This window comes from Anarrhichthys ocellatus, unplaced genomic scaffold (assembly GCF_004355925.1).
Source record: "Anarrhichthys ocellatus isolate YVR2014 unplaced genomic scaffold, GSC_Weel_1.0 scaffold5, whole genome shotgun sequence".
Taxonomy (NCBI): Eukaryota; Metazoa; Chordata; class Actinopteri; order Perciformes; family Anarhichadidae; genus Anarrhichthys; species Anarrhichthys ocellatus.
This window is the reverse complement of record NW_022280035.1, coordinates 6,267,274-6,284,172: the sequence shown is the minus strand read 5'-3', so window position 1 is coordinate 6,284,172 and position 16,899 is coordinate 6,267,274. Positions and strand designations below refer to the sequence as shown.

The window sequence follows — 16,899 nt, the reverse complement described above, 5'->3', positions numbered from 1 at the left end:
CATCGCACTGGATTGAACTCTCCGACAGGGTGATCAGCGCTCTGATGACTTCCAGTTATTTGATTCAGTGGGACACTTGGAAAAACCTTCTAAAACCCCCAACACGACCACACGGGATAGAAAGGCTCCGACCTGCTGCAAGTCTGCATATCAAGGAATAGAATAATGGAGGAATACAAACGATAATAAACATCTGTAAGGTTTGAAAAATCTGCCAAACAGCCCCTGTGAAACTAGCTGAAAAGTTGATTCTCAGTTTGGATTAGTTCAAAAGAGAAAATGTTTTTTCTAAATCCAATCATACATTTCTGGATTTTCATTATTTTTTTTTTTAAGCTACATTTTGGAAAAAGCTAACTAAAAGCAGCACCAGAGCAGGAATCAATTCATGGCACTGAAACAGTAATGTATAGTTTCACTTGGCTCCTCTGGCTGGCTCACTCTACAGCTTCCTCTCTTGGCCAATATATTAACTCCATAATGTGAAAACTGCTTCAACTAGCTGTTACTTGACTTCAGCAAATGTATTCAGGATTGATTTTGAGCCTTTCTGTGTGTTCTCGACTACCTGAGAAAACACCAAAATGTATTACTACTGATCATAATACAGTGTCGGTTTACCAAAAGCATAATCTACCGTATACATGTTTGCTTTCCTGACCAGACGAAGCACATACAAATCAATGGTTCTATCATCTCTTATTCCATGAAAGGTTTATGTTGCCGGATGATTGAAGGTGTTAGAGCTTTGAACTCATTCCTCCAAAAGTGTTCATTTGTTATCAGACATGGTTGGGCCTTTCATTTCTAGATGAAGTGACAAAGCTATTAATACACTTGACAACAACTGAGACATGACTCAGACGTGTGCATTGGATTTACTCACGGATTGTTTTGTCAACACTGGAGTAAGGTCAGTGGGGGATTTAAAGTAGCATGAGGCACTTCACCTTGAAATGATGTAGACTACACTGCAAGAAATGACACCATCATCACTGTTATACCAGATGTGATTTACTCAAAGAAGTTCCAGTCTATGTAGAAGCTATCTATTGTTGTTGTTAGTATTTAGTTGTTGTTTTATTGATAATAAGTAGCCTTGTTGATTGCTAGATGTTTGCTTTATTGAGATTACTTTTTTCATAGTGTTTTCTTTTGCTAGTTTTTCTTGTTTAGTATATTTAGATAATTAGAGTTGGGTAACAGTGAGGCCACCTCCGGGGTTATAGGCAGGCAGGTATAGGACCAGCATGCACCTGGGTGGGCCTATGTTTTTTTTTTGGGGGGGGGGGGCACCCATGGTGCATCAACGGCCCTTTAGGTTTGATTTGGATTTTTTCATACAAATGGCAGAAAAATGAGATTTAACAGATTAAAAGGTTCAGTGACCTTGTGCCACAACACAAGCAACATGGTGAAGTTATTTGTAAAAATAAATGTGCGACAGGAAACAACAAAACAACACTTGAGCACAGATGAATCCAAAATAACAGAATTCAGTTTTTACATCGGATGGTACCTTATGTAACTTCTATTGCAGTGGAGAATTTGACCTGATGACTACACTAGGGTCAGTCTATGTAGTGGTCTTGTTCAGCCATTTTTTTCCAGTCAAGTGTCAGAAGATGCTGCAGATTTCCATTAGGAAATGGAAACGGATAGCTTCTTCCCTCAGTGGGAACAATGGAATTCTCTATATTTCATGTTCTAAACGTCAGCTAACCATGGCCACATAAACTGACTCAAAACGCAGAAACATTTTAAAGCTGTCTGCTCTACATTTCAAAATCTGAAGATAGAGTGAACTGCTACAAAAAACTGTGTTAAATAAATTTCATATGGAACTTCAGAACTCTCTCTCTCTCTCTCTCTCTCGCTCTCGCGCTCTCTCTCTCTCGCTCTCTCTCTCTCTCGCTCTCTCTTTCTCTCGCTCTCTCTCTCTCTCTCTCTCTCCTACAGTGTCCTACAGTAATTTCTTCATCCCTACAATGGAGTTCTTGTGTGCTACTGTCTGTGAGAAGCCGCAGAAATGCCTTGGCGCAGGAGCCGGAGACGTCATGGATTCCTGAGTGTGGGGCTTTGCAGGAAAGCCCTGAGTCTCCGACATGGACCGGCTCCAGGTTTCCATGGCAAAGGCGCACAAACAGGAGGAAACACTGAGGGAATCCCGTTATTTTACAGCATTGGAGCATTATAAACACCCAGAGCGGGGAAGGAAGCCGCTCTTGATACACAAGTAATCCTTATAGAGCTCTAGGAAGGGGGACTTCATACCAGAACCGTTGCTGTAGCTGCTGTGGCTGCATGCTTTTTTGAACAGAAAGAGAGTTTGCGCGCAGCTGCTGTTTCGCAGCTTGAAGTTTTTGAACGCGTAGACATACAGAGAGGTCTTTTTTGGGGTCTCTTTTCCACATTTTCAACAGAAGAGAGCTTCCTCTGCTGTGGTTATTAGCGGAAAGTAATTTTCCTTTTTATTTGTTTTTCGTATTTTGATCCAGATGTTCAGAGAGAGTTGGATGCTGGCACAGTACCACACCATGAGGTCGATGGATCAAGGTACTGCTGAAGTGTTGTGATTATCTGGTAATCAAACCATTTGATTTTTAATTGATGGAGTAGTATTAGTCCTGGGGTGTTGAAGTCTGTGGTGATGTGAGCTGTAATGTCATGTGTCCGTTGACTGTCTAATAGTTCACAGATAGTTGGAATGTTGACGTTTTGGGAAGACTGCTTGAGTTGGTCAGCGCACAGCAGCGCGTGCCTCGGCATCACCGGGAAGCGCTAAGGTATTGGGAAGCCATGGAGAAGCGAATAATTGTTATAATTAATTATGAAATACTCTGAACTTTATTTCATCGGCGCAAAATAGGAGAGACACTTTGGGTACTAATATAAAATCAAGTTTTTATGAGTTATGGCATTCTATCAAACTTCAGAGTTACATTAATGACACATTTTAAAATCTCCTGAGCCTGCTTGACTACTGTATATTGGTTGTGTAATGTGGTTCCAGGTTCATTCTAAGATTCAAATGTGGATTTCCTCCAAGAACTTTCTGCTAGAATACTCTATTCTGGCTGATATACATTTTTTACCACTTTGTTAATTTGGTTTCAACGCCAAAAATAACCCATAATCAATAGTTTAATCAAGTTGGGATACTACACCACCAAAAAAAAGATTTTTTTCCAAGGGTGCTGTGCGTCTGTTTGTTTTGCTGACTGAGCATGTGCTATTACAACAGGAAGGAACAGTGTCTGCGCTGCGTCGTGTGTAAATCTGGGGATTCCCTCAGGAGTGCATTTTTTTTATGAACCGTAAAAGATCGCATTTCCAGATTGGCTGATTCATTTCATGAAATCCAATCCACTGAGGGAACATGTTGAATCTAACCATCCATCTAGGCTACTATACAGACACGCACGCAGTCACACACACACACACACACACACACACCTGAATCCTGTCTAAATGGATTGTGTAAGTCAGTTGTTGAACTGGTGATGAGCCCAGTCAGCACCCTGCTGTGTCACCGTCACGTGTCAGACGCCCGGGGGCAGCACCAGGCTGCACAGTCTCTTCAGAAGACTCGCGGTAATCTGTTTGAATGGGGCACTCACTTCATCACATCCAAGCTGTACTTTCTTCTCTTTTTTTTTCCACTCTTCTTCTTCTTCGACGCATCAACGAGGAATAGAGGAGTGATCAGACACGGAGATGAACTCGAGCGTTCATTGTGAAAATAGACCCGCCTTCATCTGAAAATAGCTCCTGCGGGCTGAAACAGGAAACTTGTGCGCTTCTTCTCTTGCAGGCTCACCGATGCATTTAGTTGACACTTGAGCAGGTTCCCAAAATCCACATCAGCGTCGCAACACCTCCAGCGCGTGTCAGTCGCCTCGCCTGAACTCGAAGGAGTCGTTGGGGGCTAAAAACACAGACAGATGACCTCTTTTTACAACGAAAAGGATTTGGAGGAAGAGCTCAGTCGAGTCAACTGCCTTGATGAGGATTTGGAGTTTGAGTACTTGTTTGAATATGAACCACCTTGCAGCGACTTTGCTGCGGGAGATCAAGGTTTGTCCGGGGGGCTCCTTGGCAACCTGAGTGGACTCTCACTTTGTCGGTTATTTGAAGGCTTAGAGTGACTGTGCGGCCTTTGAGTTTTATTCATGTGAATGAAGAAGAAAAATCAGGAAGTCAATTTGACAGGCAGTCTGACTTGTGGTAGCCACGTGAGAGAAAATGTCAACATGAAAAGGCTTTTGTTTTTAGCTGAAAGATATTTTTTTTGTCTTTCGATATGATTTGATTTGTGTCATTTAGAGAGGTGCACGTTAATGTCTGTGATGAATTGAAAAAAATGCTGTTATTCTTTGAAATAATGGAAAATATCTCTGTTGTGATGACATTTCATCTTCCCTCCCCTGCAGATGACCCCAACCTTGCGCCTCACAAAGTCCTCAGCCCTGAGTCCGAGCAGGCTTTCCCTCTGGAGGAGGCCTCCCCTTACGGCATCAAGTCCTGCAGTCCCTCCTACAACGACCACAACACTGAGGTTCTCTCAGGATATGAGAACCAGGAGGCCAGACACTATCTGGACAGTACCCGGCCTGCAGGCCTGGCCCTAAGCCCGCGGATTGAAATCACCCCCTCCCGTGAGCACTACAACCATGGTCGGGACTCCCTGCAGAACCACCACCTGAACATTAGCCCCAGACCCACCCTCGCTGTGCCTGGTCATGAAAACCTGTCGTACCGGGAGCCTCAGTGCCTGAGTCCCGCCAGCAGCAACTCCTCCACCAGCTGGCACTCTGAGAGTTACTCCCCCTGGACGTCTCCTTGTGTGTCCCCCGGCAGCGGCCAGAACACCGGAGACCTGTGCCCCAGATTACAGAGCATCCACACTGGCTCCCCGCGCACCTCCCCCGGCACCTCCCCTCGCACCAGCCTAGCCGAGGACGGCTGCCTGGGAACCCGCTCGCCCTCCTCCAGACCTGACTCCCGCTCCACCTCCCCACAGGGCAAACGCACCTACGACATGTACAGGAATCCAGGCTTAGTCCCAGGGCATCGCTCCCGCAGTCCCTCCCCTCACAGCGGCCATGAAGATCACAACATAGGTGCCCACTATACGCACAGCAGCCTTGCTGATGCCATGAATGGTTTTGGCGCCGGGCAGCCAGGCCTGGTGCCCACTAAAATAGTCAAGACGTCGAACCAGGTTTACACTCTGTACCCAGAGAACCACGCAGAAGGGAACTACTTGGTGTCCTGCGAGCAGGACATAAAGTCCAAACCTGCTGCAGAGCCTTACTTTGTTATCCCCCCAATCTGGTCCAAGCCGCTGGTTTCCAGCATCTGCAGGTAAATTAGCAGGATGGTCAGAACTTGTTTCTCATGGCTAACACAAAATCCAAAAAAGATACATTTCCATCTTCTAAGAGGACAACTTTAATGATTTCCATGATTTGTATCCTCTTCTGTATTCTTCATGTCCTGTAGCATCCCTGTGGCTTCTCTCCCCCCGCTGGAATGGCCGATGCCCAGACGCACAGACCAGTATGAGCTCCACATTGAGGTGCAGCCCAAACCACACCACAGAGCTCACTATGAGACGGAGGGAAGCAGGGGTGCCGTCAAAGCCCCCACAGGAGGACATCCTATTGTGCAGGTACGGACAAAAACAGGAGTAAATGAACAAAGTTATTGAAACTAGTACCCAGCAATGCATTTAACACTTCAACGCAAAGTGCTGAACAACCATATGAAGGCATGCTGTCAGGTTTGTCCAGTTAATTACAGTAACCTTCCAGTTTGGGAGCCCGAGGCGGCCCTGATGGGAGAGCGTGTAATGGTATTTCCTACTCTTTATGCACTCAGTGGTGTGGTGGTGTTATTGCCCAGGGCCAGCTGTATGAAAATCACTCTATGTGAGTTACTCTGGCTTCTCTCATAGCACCTTTTCTTATTTCTCACTTTCTAAAACAAATCATTAAAGCATGCCCTAGCCCCAGACGTATGACACACCCCATAGCCCCATGAAAAGCCTCAGAACTGAACTCAGGTCAGTGAGCAACACAAGCTTTTTTTTTTTTTTCTTCTTTTTTTCTGCCTTCCAGCCTAAAATAGTTTGCTGTTGTGCGCCCTCGCCCCCATGGTTTTAACCACACAAACAGGACTGTGTTCATGTTGTCCCTGACTTCCTCTTACACACTGGTTTGTTGACTGCGTGGGTCTCGTATATTAAGAAGCTGACTCAAAGTGTTGAAACACTCTCCAGACACGTGTAAAAGAAAATGAATAGTGCCTGTGGTTAAGATAATTGTAGGAGCAGGGGAAAAAAAAAAAAAAAGTCTGCTAATATTTCTCTTACAGTCACAACATGGAATTCAAACGCAGCGTGTTGAAATTAGCTGTGACACAGTTGTGGCTCGCTGTACAGACCGAGAATAGGTTCAACTTCCCTTTCTTTTTGTTGCTGTGGCAACATTTCAAAGCTGTTTTCTTTGTTGGTTGATAGTAGGGTCATGTTGGAAATACGGCTTCTCTCGCTTCTTTTCCATATTCTACCCATCCCCAAAGGCCTCACCCTGAGGTCAGTTCTGCCTGGTTTGCCAGGCCAATCAGATGGTCAGGCCTGGCTAGCCACAACTGCACTCCTTCACCTCGTCTTTCCATCCTCTTCTCCTCCTTTGCTCCCTCTGTTTTTCCTCCCTCATTCTCTCTCTCTCTCTCTCTCTCTCTCTCTCTCTCTCTCTCTCTCTCTGAGCCTCGTACCCTCCACTTTACTTTTCCTACACTGCTTTCTGTCATGACTCACTGCTCTGGCCACTGCCATGACAACTGGCCTGACTGCTCACATGGCCCGTTGAGTGTTTGCAGTCAGCTTCCTCTGTTTCACCCTGTGTGTCGGCTACCTGGATTAGATGGAGCCGGCATGCTCGTTCATGTTCCCATCGCTTCAGCTCACATTCAGCAGCTGCTGCTGCTGTGAAGTTTGACAGTAACATCCAGTCAGATAATCATTTCTAACATGTGATTGATGTGACTGAAGAAACAGTCCAAATAGGAAAAATACCTTCTGGTGTGGAAATGTGTCTGATTTTAAATAAACTGGTTATTTACCAGGAATTAAGACTAAAATAGTCCTTTTTAAAAAAACGTTACCTGTAGTGTTTGTGCAGTCCCTCTGCAACCAGTTCATGGTTATATTCTATCATAAAGGTTATGCACTACACTGTTTGCACAAAAACAGCATTTAGATGCAAGTTGATGCTTTGTGGTTTTTGCAGGTTTCCACAGGAGGCACTTTCAGGTTAAAAGTAATCTCTCTCTCTCTCTCTGTCTCTCTATCTATCTCCAGTTCACAGCTTCACCTATTCTCAATACTTGCCAAACTGACACAAATGTGTCAGTCGGGCTGGAAGTTTATGACTGTTTCAGTCAGGACCCTTCATCTAGTTCTGAAAGAACAAGGCTGTAGGATGTGAGCTCTCTGCTGGTTTCTGTTCAAGGCTGCAAAAAGAAGACTCATGCGTTTGCACACTGATTAGTCACCTCTGGGGGGGAAACAACATCTGGAAAGGCAGAGTTAGAACAAGCGTTTATGGAGAAAACAAACTAGCTTAAAGCGATTTCAGTCATGCTGATTCTCTGTTTTTATGATTTTTTTTTTTAATGTCTGCAGTTACATGGCTACAGAGGCAAGGAGCCACTTGGCCTGCAGATCTTCATTGGTACAGCAGATGAGCGCATCCTCAAGCCCCACGCCTTTTATCAAGTCCACCGCATCACTGGTAAGACAGTTACAACCACCAGCTACGAGAAGGTTATCCACGGCACCAAAGTCCTCGAAATCCCCCTGGAGCCAAAGAACAACATGAGAGCAATGTGAGAATTGAATAATGTGCATTTGATTTCTTAATTATTTAACATCTTTCCACTCAAACATGTATCAAATATGCATTTTCTATTGTCAGTTTTGCTCACATATTCATCCCTTCTCCCAGAATCGACTGCGCTGGGATCCTGAAGCTCAGGAACGCCGACATCGAGCTGCGGAAGGGCGAGACGGACGTCGGTCGGAAAAACACCCGCGTTCGTCTTGTGTTTCGTGTGCACATACCTCAGCCTGGAGGACAGCACGTCTCTCTCCAAGTGGCCTCGCATCCTATCGAGTGCTGTAAGCAGCTACACACATGCTTTTTTTCCAACTATTTTTAATTTTGTTTCTCTTGAAAAATGATTTGATTCGGTGAAGGATTTATGTATTATGAAACATACGCTTCCTTTTGAAATCCAACTGCTGATTTATTCATTTAACAAAACTTTATACAAAATAAATATAAAAAAAAAAAAAGAGGAACCCACATTCAAATGAGTTTGGAGCTCGGCTGATAGTCCAGAGTCCTGCACACAAAGATGTCTTTATGCAACCAGGGCTTCCATTCAGTAGGTGGGCGCTGCATGTGTCAGTGTATGTGTTTGTATGTGCGCAGTAGTAAAGTCTGTGCTTGGGTACATCAGTGCATGTGTACACAGTGTTATTAGAGCCCTCTGGTGTAATCAAAACTCCCCTCCTCAAACAAGAAGGCCCTTTATCTAGCTTTGACTAACACCCTGGTTAAGACACACCATTAATCATATCAGTGTGACATGGGCTGCATGCAATATGCTCCTTTTTTTTTAATTCATTAAAATCATGACGCAGAATATGAAATATCATTTTATAATCGTCGTTTCCCCATCTGTTTTACGATCACAGAAAGGGCAGAACAACGGTTATTTCCCTGTCTGTCGTAACATGAACTTCAGAACAATTGCAGTGTCGGTGAAAACCAATCAAGTGTAAAAGTTGCTCACGATGACACCTGTGACACATCTGTCAGGCCCGTTGATAAGCAGTCTGTCAGCGATGGTGTGTTTGAGGAGGCAGGGCCCCTGCTGGTGTCATCCGCTTTGTTTCATCCGCTCGTGGCGTAGTAGGGTGAACAAACCTGTTCAAAGGTCACAGCGTTGTTTGTCGACACCTCGGCTCGCCTCAGTGAGTGGAGTTTCGGCTGAACAATTTCTTGATTATAAGGTACAACATGAGGAGGCACTACTACCATTAACTCCTTAATTAACAACCCTATATTCAAACCCTGTACTCCTACTCTATCAGACGGAAACTTAATTGATGCCCTGTACATCATTTTATTTATGTGTGATGACTGAATGTCTGCGACAAAGATTTAACATTCTATACATCACATAGTAGTATTTATTGCACACTGCACAGCACTCTCCTGAATTGTGATTTGACAGATTTACATTGCTGCTTATTGCATGACTCAGCATCACCTCATTGTTAAACACGGCCACCTCTTGGTAATACGTTGCTTGTGTACTTGTGAGATACCAGTACAGAGCTTTCATGTTTTGTCACTGTAGTTTAGGGCTGCGACTGATTTATTTTCATTATAGATTAATCTGCACATTACTTCTTTGATTAATCAATACATTGTTTGTTCTACAGAAACTGCCCCGAGGCGACGTCTTCAAATGTCTTGTTTTGTCTGACCTGCAGTCTAAAGCCAAAAGATATTCAGTTTACAATAATTTAAAATAGAGAAAAGCAGTTAATCGTCACACTGGAGAGGATTTTTTGCAAATTCTCACTACTACTACTGCAAGTGATTATCAAAATAGTTGCCAATTATTTTTCTGTCAATCAAATAATCCAGCGATCATTTCAGCTCTACTGTTGGTAAATACTAAACATTCTCCTTATGCGAGTGTGTGTGTGTGTGTGTGTGTGTGTGTGTGTGTGTGTGTGTGAGTGTGAGACAGCAGATGGACAGTAAATGTAACACACACGCCCCTCTGTGTGTCCCGGCAGCCCAGCGTTCAGCCCATGAGCTTCCCATGGTGGAGAAGCAGGACATGGACAGCTGCTCCGTTCTGGGCGGCCAGCAGATGATCCTCACTGGGCAGAACTTCAGCTCCGATTCCAAGGTCATTTTTTTGGAGAAAACCCAGGGTGAGTGGCATCAAATCGCACCATCGCCGGCATCACAAGCAACCTGTAGGAAAGAGTCATATTCTATATTCAAACAAGATTTCTTTACAGGCTTTTTAGAGACATACATTGCCCGGAAACCTATGACTTACTCCATAAAACATTGCTGCATTATGCATCCGTTAGTTCTGCTATTACGTGACAAAGTGCCACAGTCACACCGTAGTGATAACAATGACTTACAAATATCTATGTCCGTGTCTAACACGTTCAAAGCGTTCATTTCCCCACCATCATTGTTTAGCTGGAGCCACACCAGTTATTTGCATGGTTCAAATGATAACACTGCAGTCTCACTTCCCTTTGCCCCTTTCTTCCATGATGTCTTATCATGACGCAGATGGGCCTTTTGTTGTGTGATAAATAGTTCTGCGTGTCACGTGGCATGCCACATGTTTGTTGATGCGTCTGGTTGAAACTTAGTGCATCTGGATGGAAGGAAAGGATTTATTTTTATGTCCGTTCATGGCAGTGAAATACAGTTCTTTTTAAATCCTTTTTATGATGTGATGTTCGGTTCTGTCTAAGGTGGACAGTTATGTTAAAATACTTATGATTTTGTGACTCACTGGCTCCACTGCTGTCGGAGAGCTTTGCTTTCTAAATGCTCATGCTACCTCCACTAAAAGTTGGACCCCTGGCTACTTTTTTTTTTCTTTTCTCTCTTCTCCGGGGTTCCCTGCCGCTGTGTTACGACACACCGCAGTAATGGATAGTAAGACAGGGATGGAAAAAGAAACCTTACGCATAGGGATTGCCATTGTTTTGGAGAGTTTCTGTATGACACAAAGTTTTGGACCATTGCAGCTGTGAAATCCCTCCGAATGAGAGAGAGCAGCCTCTGGCTGGAGCTCCCCTGGCTCCCGTGCTTGGACAAGGGAGGGTTGAGCGGAGCGAAGGAAAGCTGCCCCGGCCAAGCCAAGCCTGCCCGGGCTCTCTCTCCAGTTTCTCTCCTTTGCTCCTCCTTTCCACCTCCACACACAATGATCCCCAGATGGAGAACAAGAGTCGGGGTATCCCTGAGAGTAGAATTGCAACAAAACGCAAACAAATACAAACGCCAAGAAAGCAGTAGTCATCACGTTTTGTTCGACGTGGAGAGAGTTGATCATAAAAATAAAGTTTGGAAGAAAAGTTGGCGAGGTGTGTGGAATCCCCCTTTCTCCTGCTGACTCATTTAAGCCATGTGTTTTTAATTTAACAGAGGGTTTCCCACCCACAGTAACAGTCAAACACAACTCCCTGCACCACGTGTCGTATCATTAGGGCATATGGAGTTTACATTTACAAGCACATTCGGCTTTCTACTTTTTCACCTAAACAGACGCTTAAATGTAATCTGATGAAGTGTTGCGTCACATTACATAGACCATAATCGTGACAGACGTGAAGCAGAGAAGCCTGCGGTGTGTCTGTCAGTGCTGCATTCGAGTGCTCAAAGGTGGTTCTGTCGCAGTGTCTTCGGGGGTAAACCTTGCAGGACATCTCTACTTTTAGCCGTGCTCGGTGGTGTGAGAGGAAGTGGTGTTGAAAGTGATATTATCTACATGCACAATGAGGCCTTTTCTGTCCACGTGAATTTTGAATCAAATGTTGCCAGACAGACGTTATGGTGGCTACACATCTGATGTATATAACTGTATTCACATGAGTGAAATATAGTGAACCAGTGTTTTGAAAATACAAAGACTTCAGAATAAGGCTATTTCTTGATTGCTTGGGATTCGGCATTTTCCAAATTTACAGGCTACAGACTTAATTTTACCACCGTCTAGAGCATCTTGAAACAATCGACCTTACTTACTTTACTGCAGAGCTAAGCACCACATTGTTTAAGACTCGCTTTTCTCTCTTTTCTTCCCTCTAGATGGGCAGCAAATCTGGGAAATGGAAGCAACAGTGGACAAAGACAAGAGCCAGCCTGTATGTATTATTTAGAACTGTGTATGACGACCTGTAAATCGCACTAAAAGAGTCAATTGTCATGATTTAGTAGTTTGGTTCAAACAAAAAGACCAGTTTCAGCACATAACAGAGCGCTGTCTTGCAGAGTATGCTGTTTGTGGAGGTGCCGTCCTACCGAGACTCGTCTGTCTGCCATTCAGTCAAAGTGAACTTCTACGTCATTAATGGCAAGAGGAAGCGCAGCCAGCCTCAGCATTTCTCCTACATACCGCTGTCATGTAAGAATGCTGCTCAGCCTCTTTGTGCTATGCCTCTATTACAGCGTGGCAGTTAAATGTACAGCCATTATAATGGTTACTATTTTTATTAGTATATGGAAAATCTTAGAAGTAGAACTTCTTTCAGACTGTTAACGGCTATCTTTATGGTTTTTTTAGCTCCATCCATCAAGACAGAGCCCATAGATGAATATGAAGCGGACCACATGGGTTTCACCGTGCCTCAAATCTTGGGCTTATCCCCCCATTCCTACTACCATAACCCGCGCAGCGTCCTTCATCCAGACAACGGCCTGGTCTCCAGCATGGCCTCCTGCCAGCGTCTCAGCTCCAGCCTTCCAAGCCAAGACGCACATTTCCAGCAGCAGATCCCGGCCATTGTGTACTCCCGTGGGGGCAAGAGTCTGAGCGGCAGCCCCGGTCTTTATCAGCAGACTGGAGGGTTGCTGCCTGACTCCCACCGGTCGGTCCTGGTCCACACGGGCTCCCCGGCTCAGTCTGCAGGTCCCATCGGTGCAGGCCAGCACCCTTCCATCATCCAGTTCTCCCCCACCAACCACCAACAGCTTCGGGGAGGCGACCCTCAACCTCTCACTGCTCCGCAGCCCGACAGCCAGCAGATCATCTACTGCGATGGCTACTCACCACAGGCAGCCGCCGCCCACTCACCCACACCCCCCCAGGCTGAGACAGGGGTGACCCACCCGCAGCACTATCCCACCGTTATCCAGCAGCAGCCCTATGTGCAGAAGGAGCAGCCGAAAGGCCGGGCTCCGCCTGGCACGGAGCAGATGGAGGCTCCAGCAGACGGACAGAGGAGGGTGACGGTCAAGGAGGAGAACTTGGACCAGGCCTACCTAGATGATGGTGAGTGTAAGTTAATGCTTTTATATTCTGCGTGAGTGGGATAGCTTGTTGTGTGCACAGTGTGTCTTTATCACCTAAGTGGTGTGAGGTGGGAAAATAAAAACAGGCGGACAAGTGATGGATATGTGCAATTCCGTCTGTTGAAAGAGATGGATGATAAGAAATTTCACTTTTCCGAAGAACAATTCAAGGATATTTACAGTATGATCTACGACGTGCTATAGTATCCCTCTGAACTAAGCCAACAGAAAAAACTCACACTGTTAAAACAATCCTTGCCAGGAGGTGTAGTTTTGTTCCACTCAAGGTGGAAATAACAGGGATTATGAGTCATGTGTTTATACTTACTCTTGTCAACCCCATTACCCTCTGACAGAATTAATGTCAGGCCATATCCAGCCGCCGGCAGGAGGTTGAACCTCTTCTTTAGTTTGGAGTTAAAAGGTTCTCCAAACTATATTGTGTTTTACCTTAAGTGTGGGTCAGCCCAGTGAGGTCTGAAGGCAGGTTGAGGTTGTCATCGTCACGTGGCTCCATTCAATAATGCTCATCCCTCTGGTCGCAGGGGTTCGTCTGGCAGCGCCGCACATCAGGAAATTAGCTTCCCCCCCCCCCCTCTATCTCACATTAAAGACAGGGAGGGAGAAAAAAGTGTCACTCCGCTGGCCGCCTGGGCATGTTGACACTGTTATGAAGTGAAAAACAACCTCCATGGCAACCATTGTCAAACAGTGGAACGGGCTGCCTGGGAGAGCTGGGGAAAGCCTCTTTGTTTGTTATAGTTGGACGGAGCTTCTCCTTGGCCTTACACCCCTCGATTCTGTGGGGGAACCCACCAGAGGATTAGCCTTCTTTCCGACCGCGGGATTCTGCCAATCTGGCAAAAGAAATTCCTATTTGCAGCTGCTCTCCTCCAGAAATCCAGGCTGATCCCTGTAAGATAGCGGGAGGGTGGAGGGTAGTTCGCAGGAAAAGGGAAGGTGTGTGTGTGTGTGTGTGTGTGTGTGTGTGCGTGCATTTCAATGGAAAAAATGAAACGAAGAAAAAGGGCCAGCAATGGAATCTGTGTTTTTTGGATGGAACTTGCAGGGTTTCCCTCCACAGTAAACAGCAACAGGGCTGTGAGTTGGTGAATTAACAGTCAGAGGAACAGTGGAACTGTTTGATCCTCCCATCATCAAAACCTGAGGCCAGGTTCCTTTTGCTTCATTTCAGTTTTTATTTTAAATAGCACACCATCTTCTGGAAATCTTGTCAAAACTAATTGCAGAATTAGAGGTTACTTTGTTTTATTTGCCTTCTTTTATCCAGAGAAACGCAGATGATTTCTATTATTTTTAAACTACAATATAATGATTGCCACTTCTACAATACCACATCCCTGAATGTACTACTTTCACAACGCTGGATCGTCAGGTGATAGTCCACTCATCCACATTATTGTAGCATCTACCTATTGACGATTTAATGATGAAAATAAGGGGAACTTCCAGATATTCAAAAAGAAACATTTCAGACAAAGAGTGAGAAAATAAGTGAGTCGAAAAAAATCCCCTCTGTGTATAACTGCAAAGTTTTAGTCATTTAAGTTGTGACCATCAAACACGTCTTCACCAAAGTGAGATTGTCAACATTACTCATAGAGACGTGTTTCAGTCTGTTGTCATTTGTTAAAAAGGGTGATGCCACATCCTGGTATCAACACAGTATTGTGGTCGATAACAGTCACATCTGAAGATGCTTGAACTGTGTCAACTGAAAGTCAGGTATTTCATTTTAGTGCCCAAACTTGGATCATAATCTCCCACACAGAGGGCTTGTAACTTCAGCCCTCACACAAGTTCCCATGCCTCTTGTTGGTGCTCAAACGACAGTCTGTTGATGGATAAATGATTACAAATATCAATCTATTCAGCTAAAAGAAGACCTGTGTGGGAGCCTGCCTTGCCTTTCGGACCACAAAGGTCAAGAAACATCCAGCATGTCTCCCTGCGTGCCACATAGTTTGTGAAAACGGTAAAAGAGCCACTGGCATAGTCTCCAAAGGCTGAGAGTGGCAGATTTAGTGGGTGTGGAATAAAGCCCAGAGGCAGTGGAGCAGGTGAAATTGTTCCAGCAGGTAGAGATCAGGGACGGGAGAGATAAAGCACACAGCAACAGCCTGGTGGACACGCATTAGTCTCAGCTCACTTCCATCCCGTTTGAAAGGCTTGATCAAATACACAGCTTTGCTACAACCGCAGTGATGAGCACACGACAACTGCTCTAAAACCGTTATATTGTTAAATTTACAAGTCATTTCAGTTCGTTTGTTCATGCAGAGGTTCATGTGTCAACCTAAAGCAATACTCACATGACCATGTGTACTGTACAGTGCACTGAGTGCAAGATTCATCAGTTGCCACGAGGTAAAAGGTTTGATCCAACTGTCCGCATGTTGAAGTGTTGAGCGAGCGAGACACTGAACTTCAAAGGACCCCCGAGGTTAAATTTCCTGCTTACAATAGCTAACGAACACTAAACAGAAAGTACGACAGTTGAGGCTGATGGGATTGGCATTAGTTTTATAAACAACATATTGGACAAATGGAAACTTTGACCGGTTATTACAATTCATCCTGAAGGTAACATAGCTATGTGTACTAGACATTACAACAATCCAACCAAGAGCTTGTTGAGACTTAAAACAACAATTGTTTTTAACCTAGTGCTAGTATGAAAACAGATCACAAAAGTTATTAGAATTCATCATCTGGGGACCATGAATGTCTTTACAATATTTCATGGCAATCCACCGAATAATAATATTTGTAGTGATGGACCGACTGACCAAACAACCAACCAACTAGGGCATCGCCGTCCCTAGAGAGATGCTGCTAGCATGGGTGAAAATGTATTGGTAAGCTAATCTGAAGCTGTCCGGGTGAACCAAATGAAGTGGGAATCTTCCAAAATTAGCTTTCTTAGTGCCAAATTCCCTCTTTGTTTCCATAGACAGTGTTGTTGATCTTTGTTGGAGGGATAAAATGCATGAGTCAAATTTCATTTTCGCCATAGCACCAAATATCAAATTTGTATTTTAAAGAAATAATTAGCTATTGTTTACGAGCTATAGCTTATTATTTGTTAACACGCGAAAGACAAATAAGCTTACTGTGCTTGCGCACAATCTTCTTCTCTGGTATTTGACGAATTGCTGACGTAGCCTTTATCGCCACCTACTGGCCCGGTGAGCGTTTGGAGTTTCAGTGTGTACAGAGATATTTTGTAAAGCGAAGGTCGTGTGGACAGAATTTTATTTCAGAACATAGAGGAAAATAGTATCTGTATATATGCATTTGTGTAGAAAAGGCCTGACTCGGACTCCTGAAGCCTCATAGTAGCTTCATTTTTACTTTGGAATATATTTATGCACAGAGATGGAGGACTCTTCCATTGGAATCACATTAGAAAGGGATCTATTCACAGCCAGTGTAGAAAGAATCAACAATAACCGCAACCGATAACTCTTTTTAAATATGAGTGTGTGTGAGCATTGTTCACTGAAATGTGAGCATGTACGCACCATATCTGTGGCTAGATTGGTGGTTAGCTGTCAGTCTGCTAACTTACTTTCTCTTTTCTGTCTTTGGTTTTCAGCTTCATGCTGTCATTACAATCCCTCGTTAGCTATGAACGTACTGCATGCGCCCTACACACATACACTGTAGTATCATGTAACTACTTGCAGACACACACATTCCAGCTCTCTCTCTCTCTCTCTCTCTCTCTCTCTCTCTCTCTCTC

The 16,899-nt window shown here is 44.5% G+C and overlaps 1 protein-coding gene across 4 annotated transcripts in view; it reads left to right on the top strand.

The window, feature by feature from the left end:
* Positions 1 to 2,208: 2,208 nt before the first annotated feature.
* nfatc2a (nuclear factor of activated T cells 2a) overlaps positions 2,209 to 16,899 on the top strand; it is a 19,305-nt gene continuing 4,614 nt past the window's right edge. Inside the window, exons 1-9 of one of the 4 annotated variants that reach the window (XM_031845250.1) lie at positions 2,209 to 2,556; positions 4,434 to 5,367; positions 5,506 to 5,674; positions 7,691 to 7,893; positions 8,013 to 8,185; positions 9,884 to 10,024; positions 11,931 to 11,986; positions 12,114 to 12,246; positions 12,406 to 13,119. In XM_031845250.1, the coding sequence (XP_031701110.1) occupies positions 2,499 to 2,556; positions 4,434 to 5,367; positions 5,506 to 5,674; positions 7,691 to 7,893; positions 8,013 to 8,185; positions 9,884 to 10,024; positions 11,931 to 11,986; positions 12,114 to 12,246; positions 12,406 to 13,119 (2,581 nt within the window). In that variant the 5' untranslated portion in view covers positions 2,209 to 2,498. The other 3 variants (XM_031845249.1, XM_031845248.1, XM_031845247.1) reach the window with 3 other exon arrangements.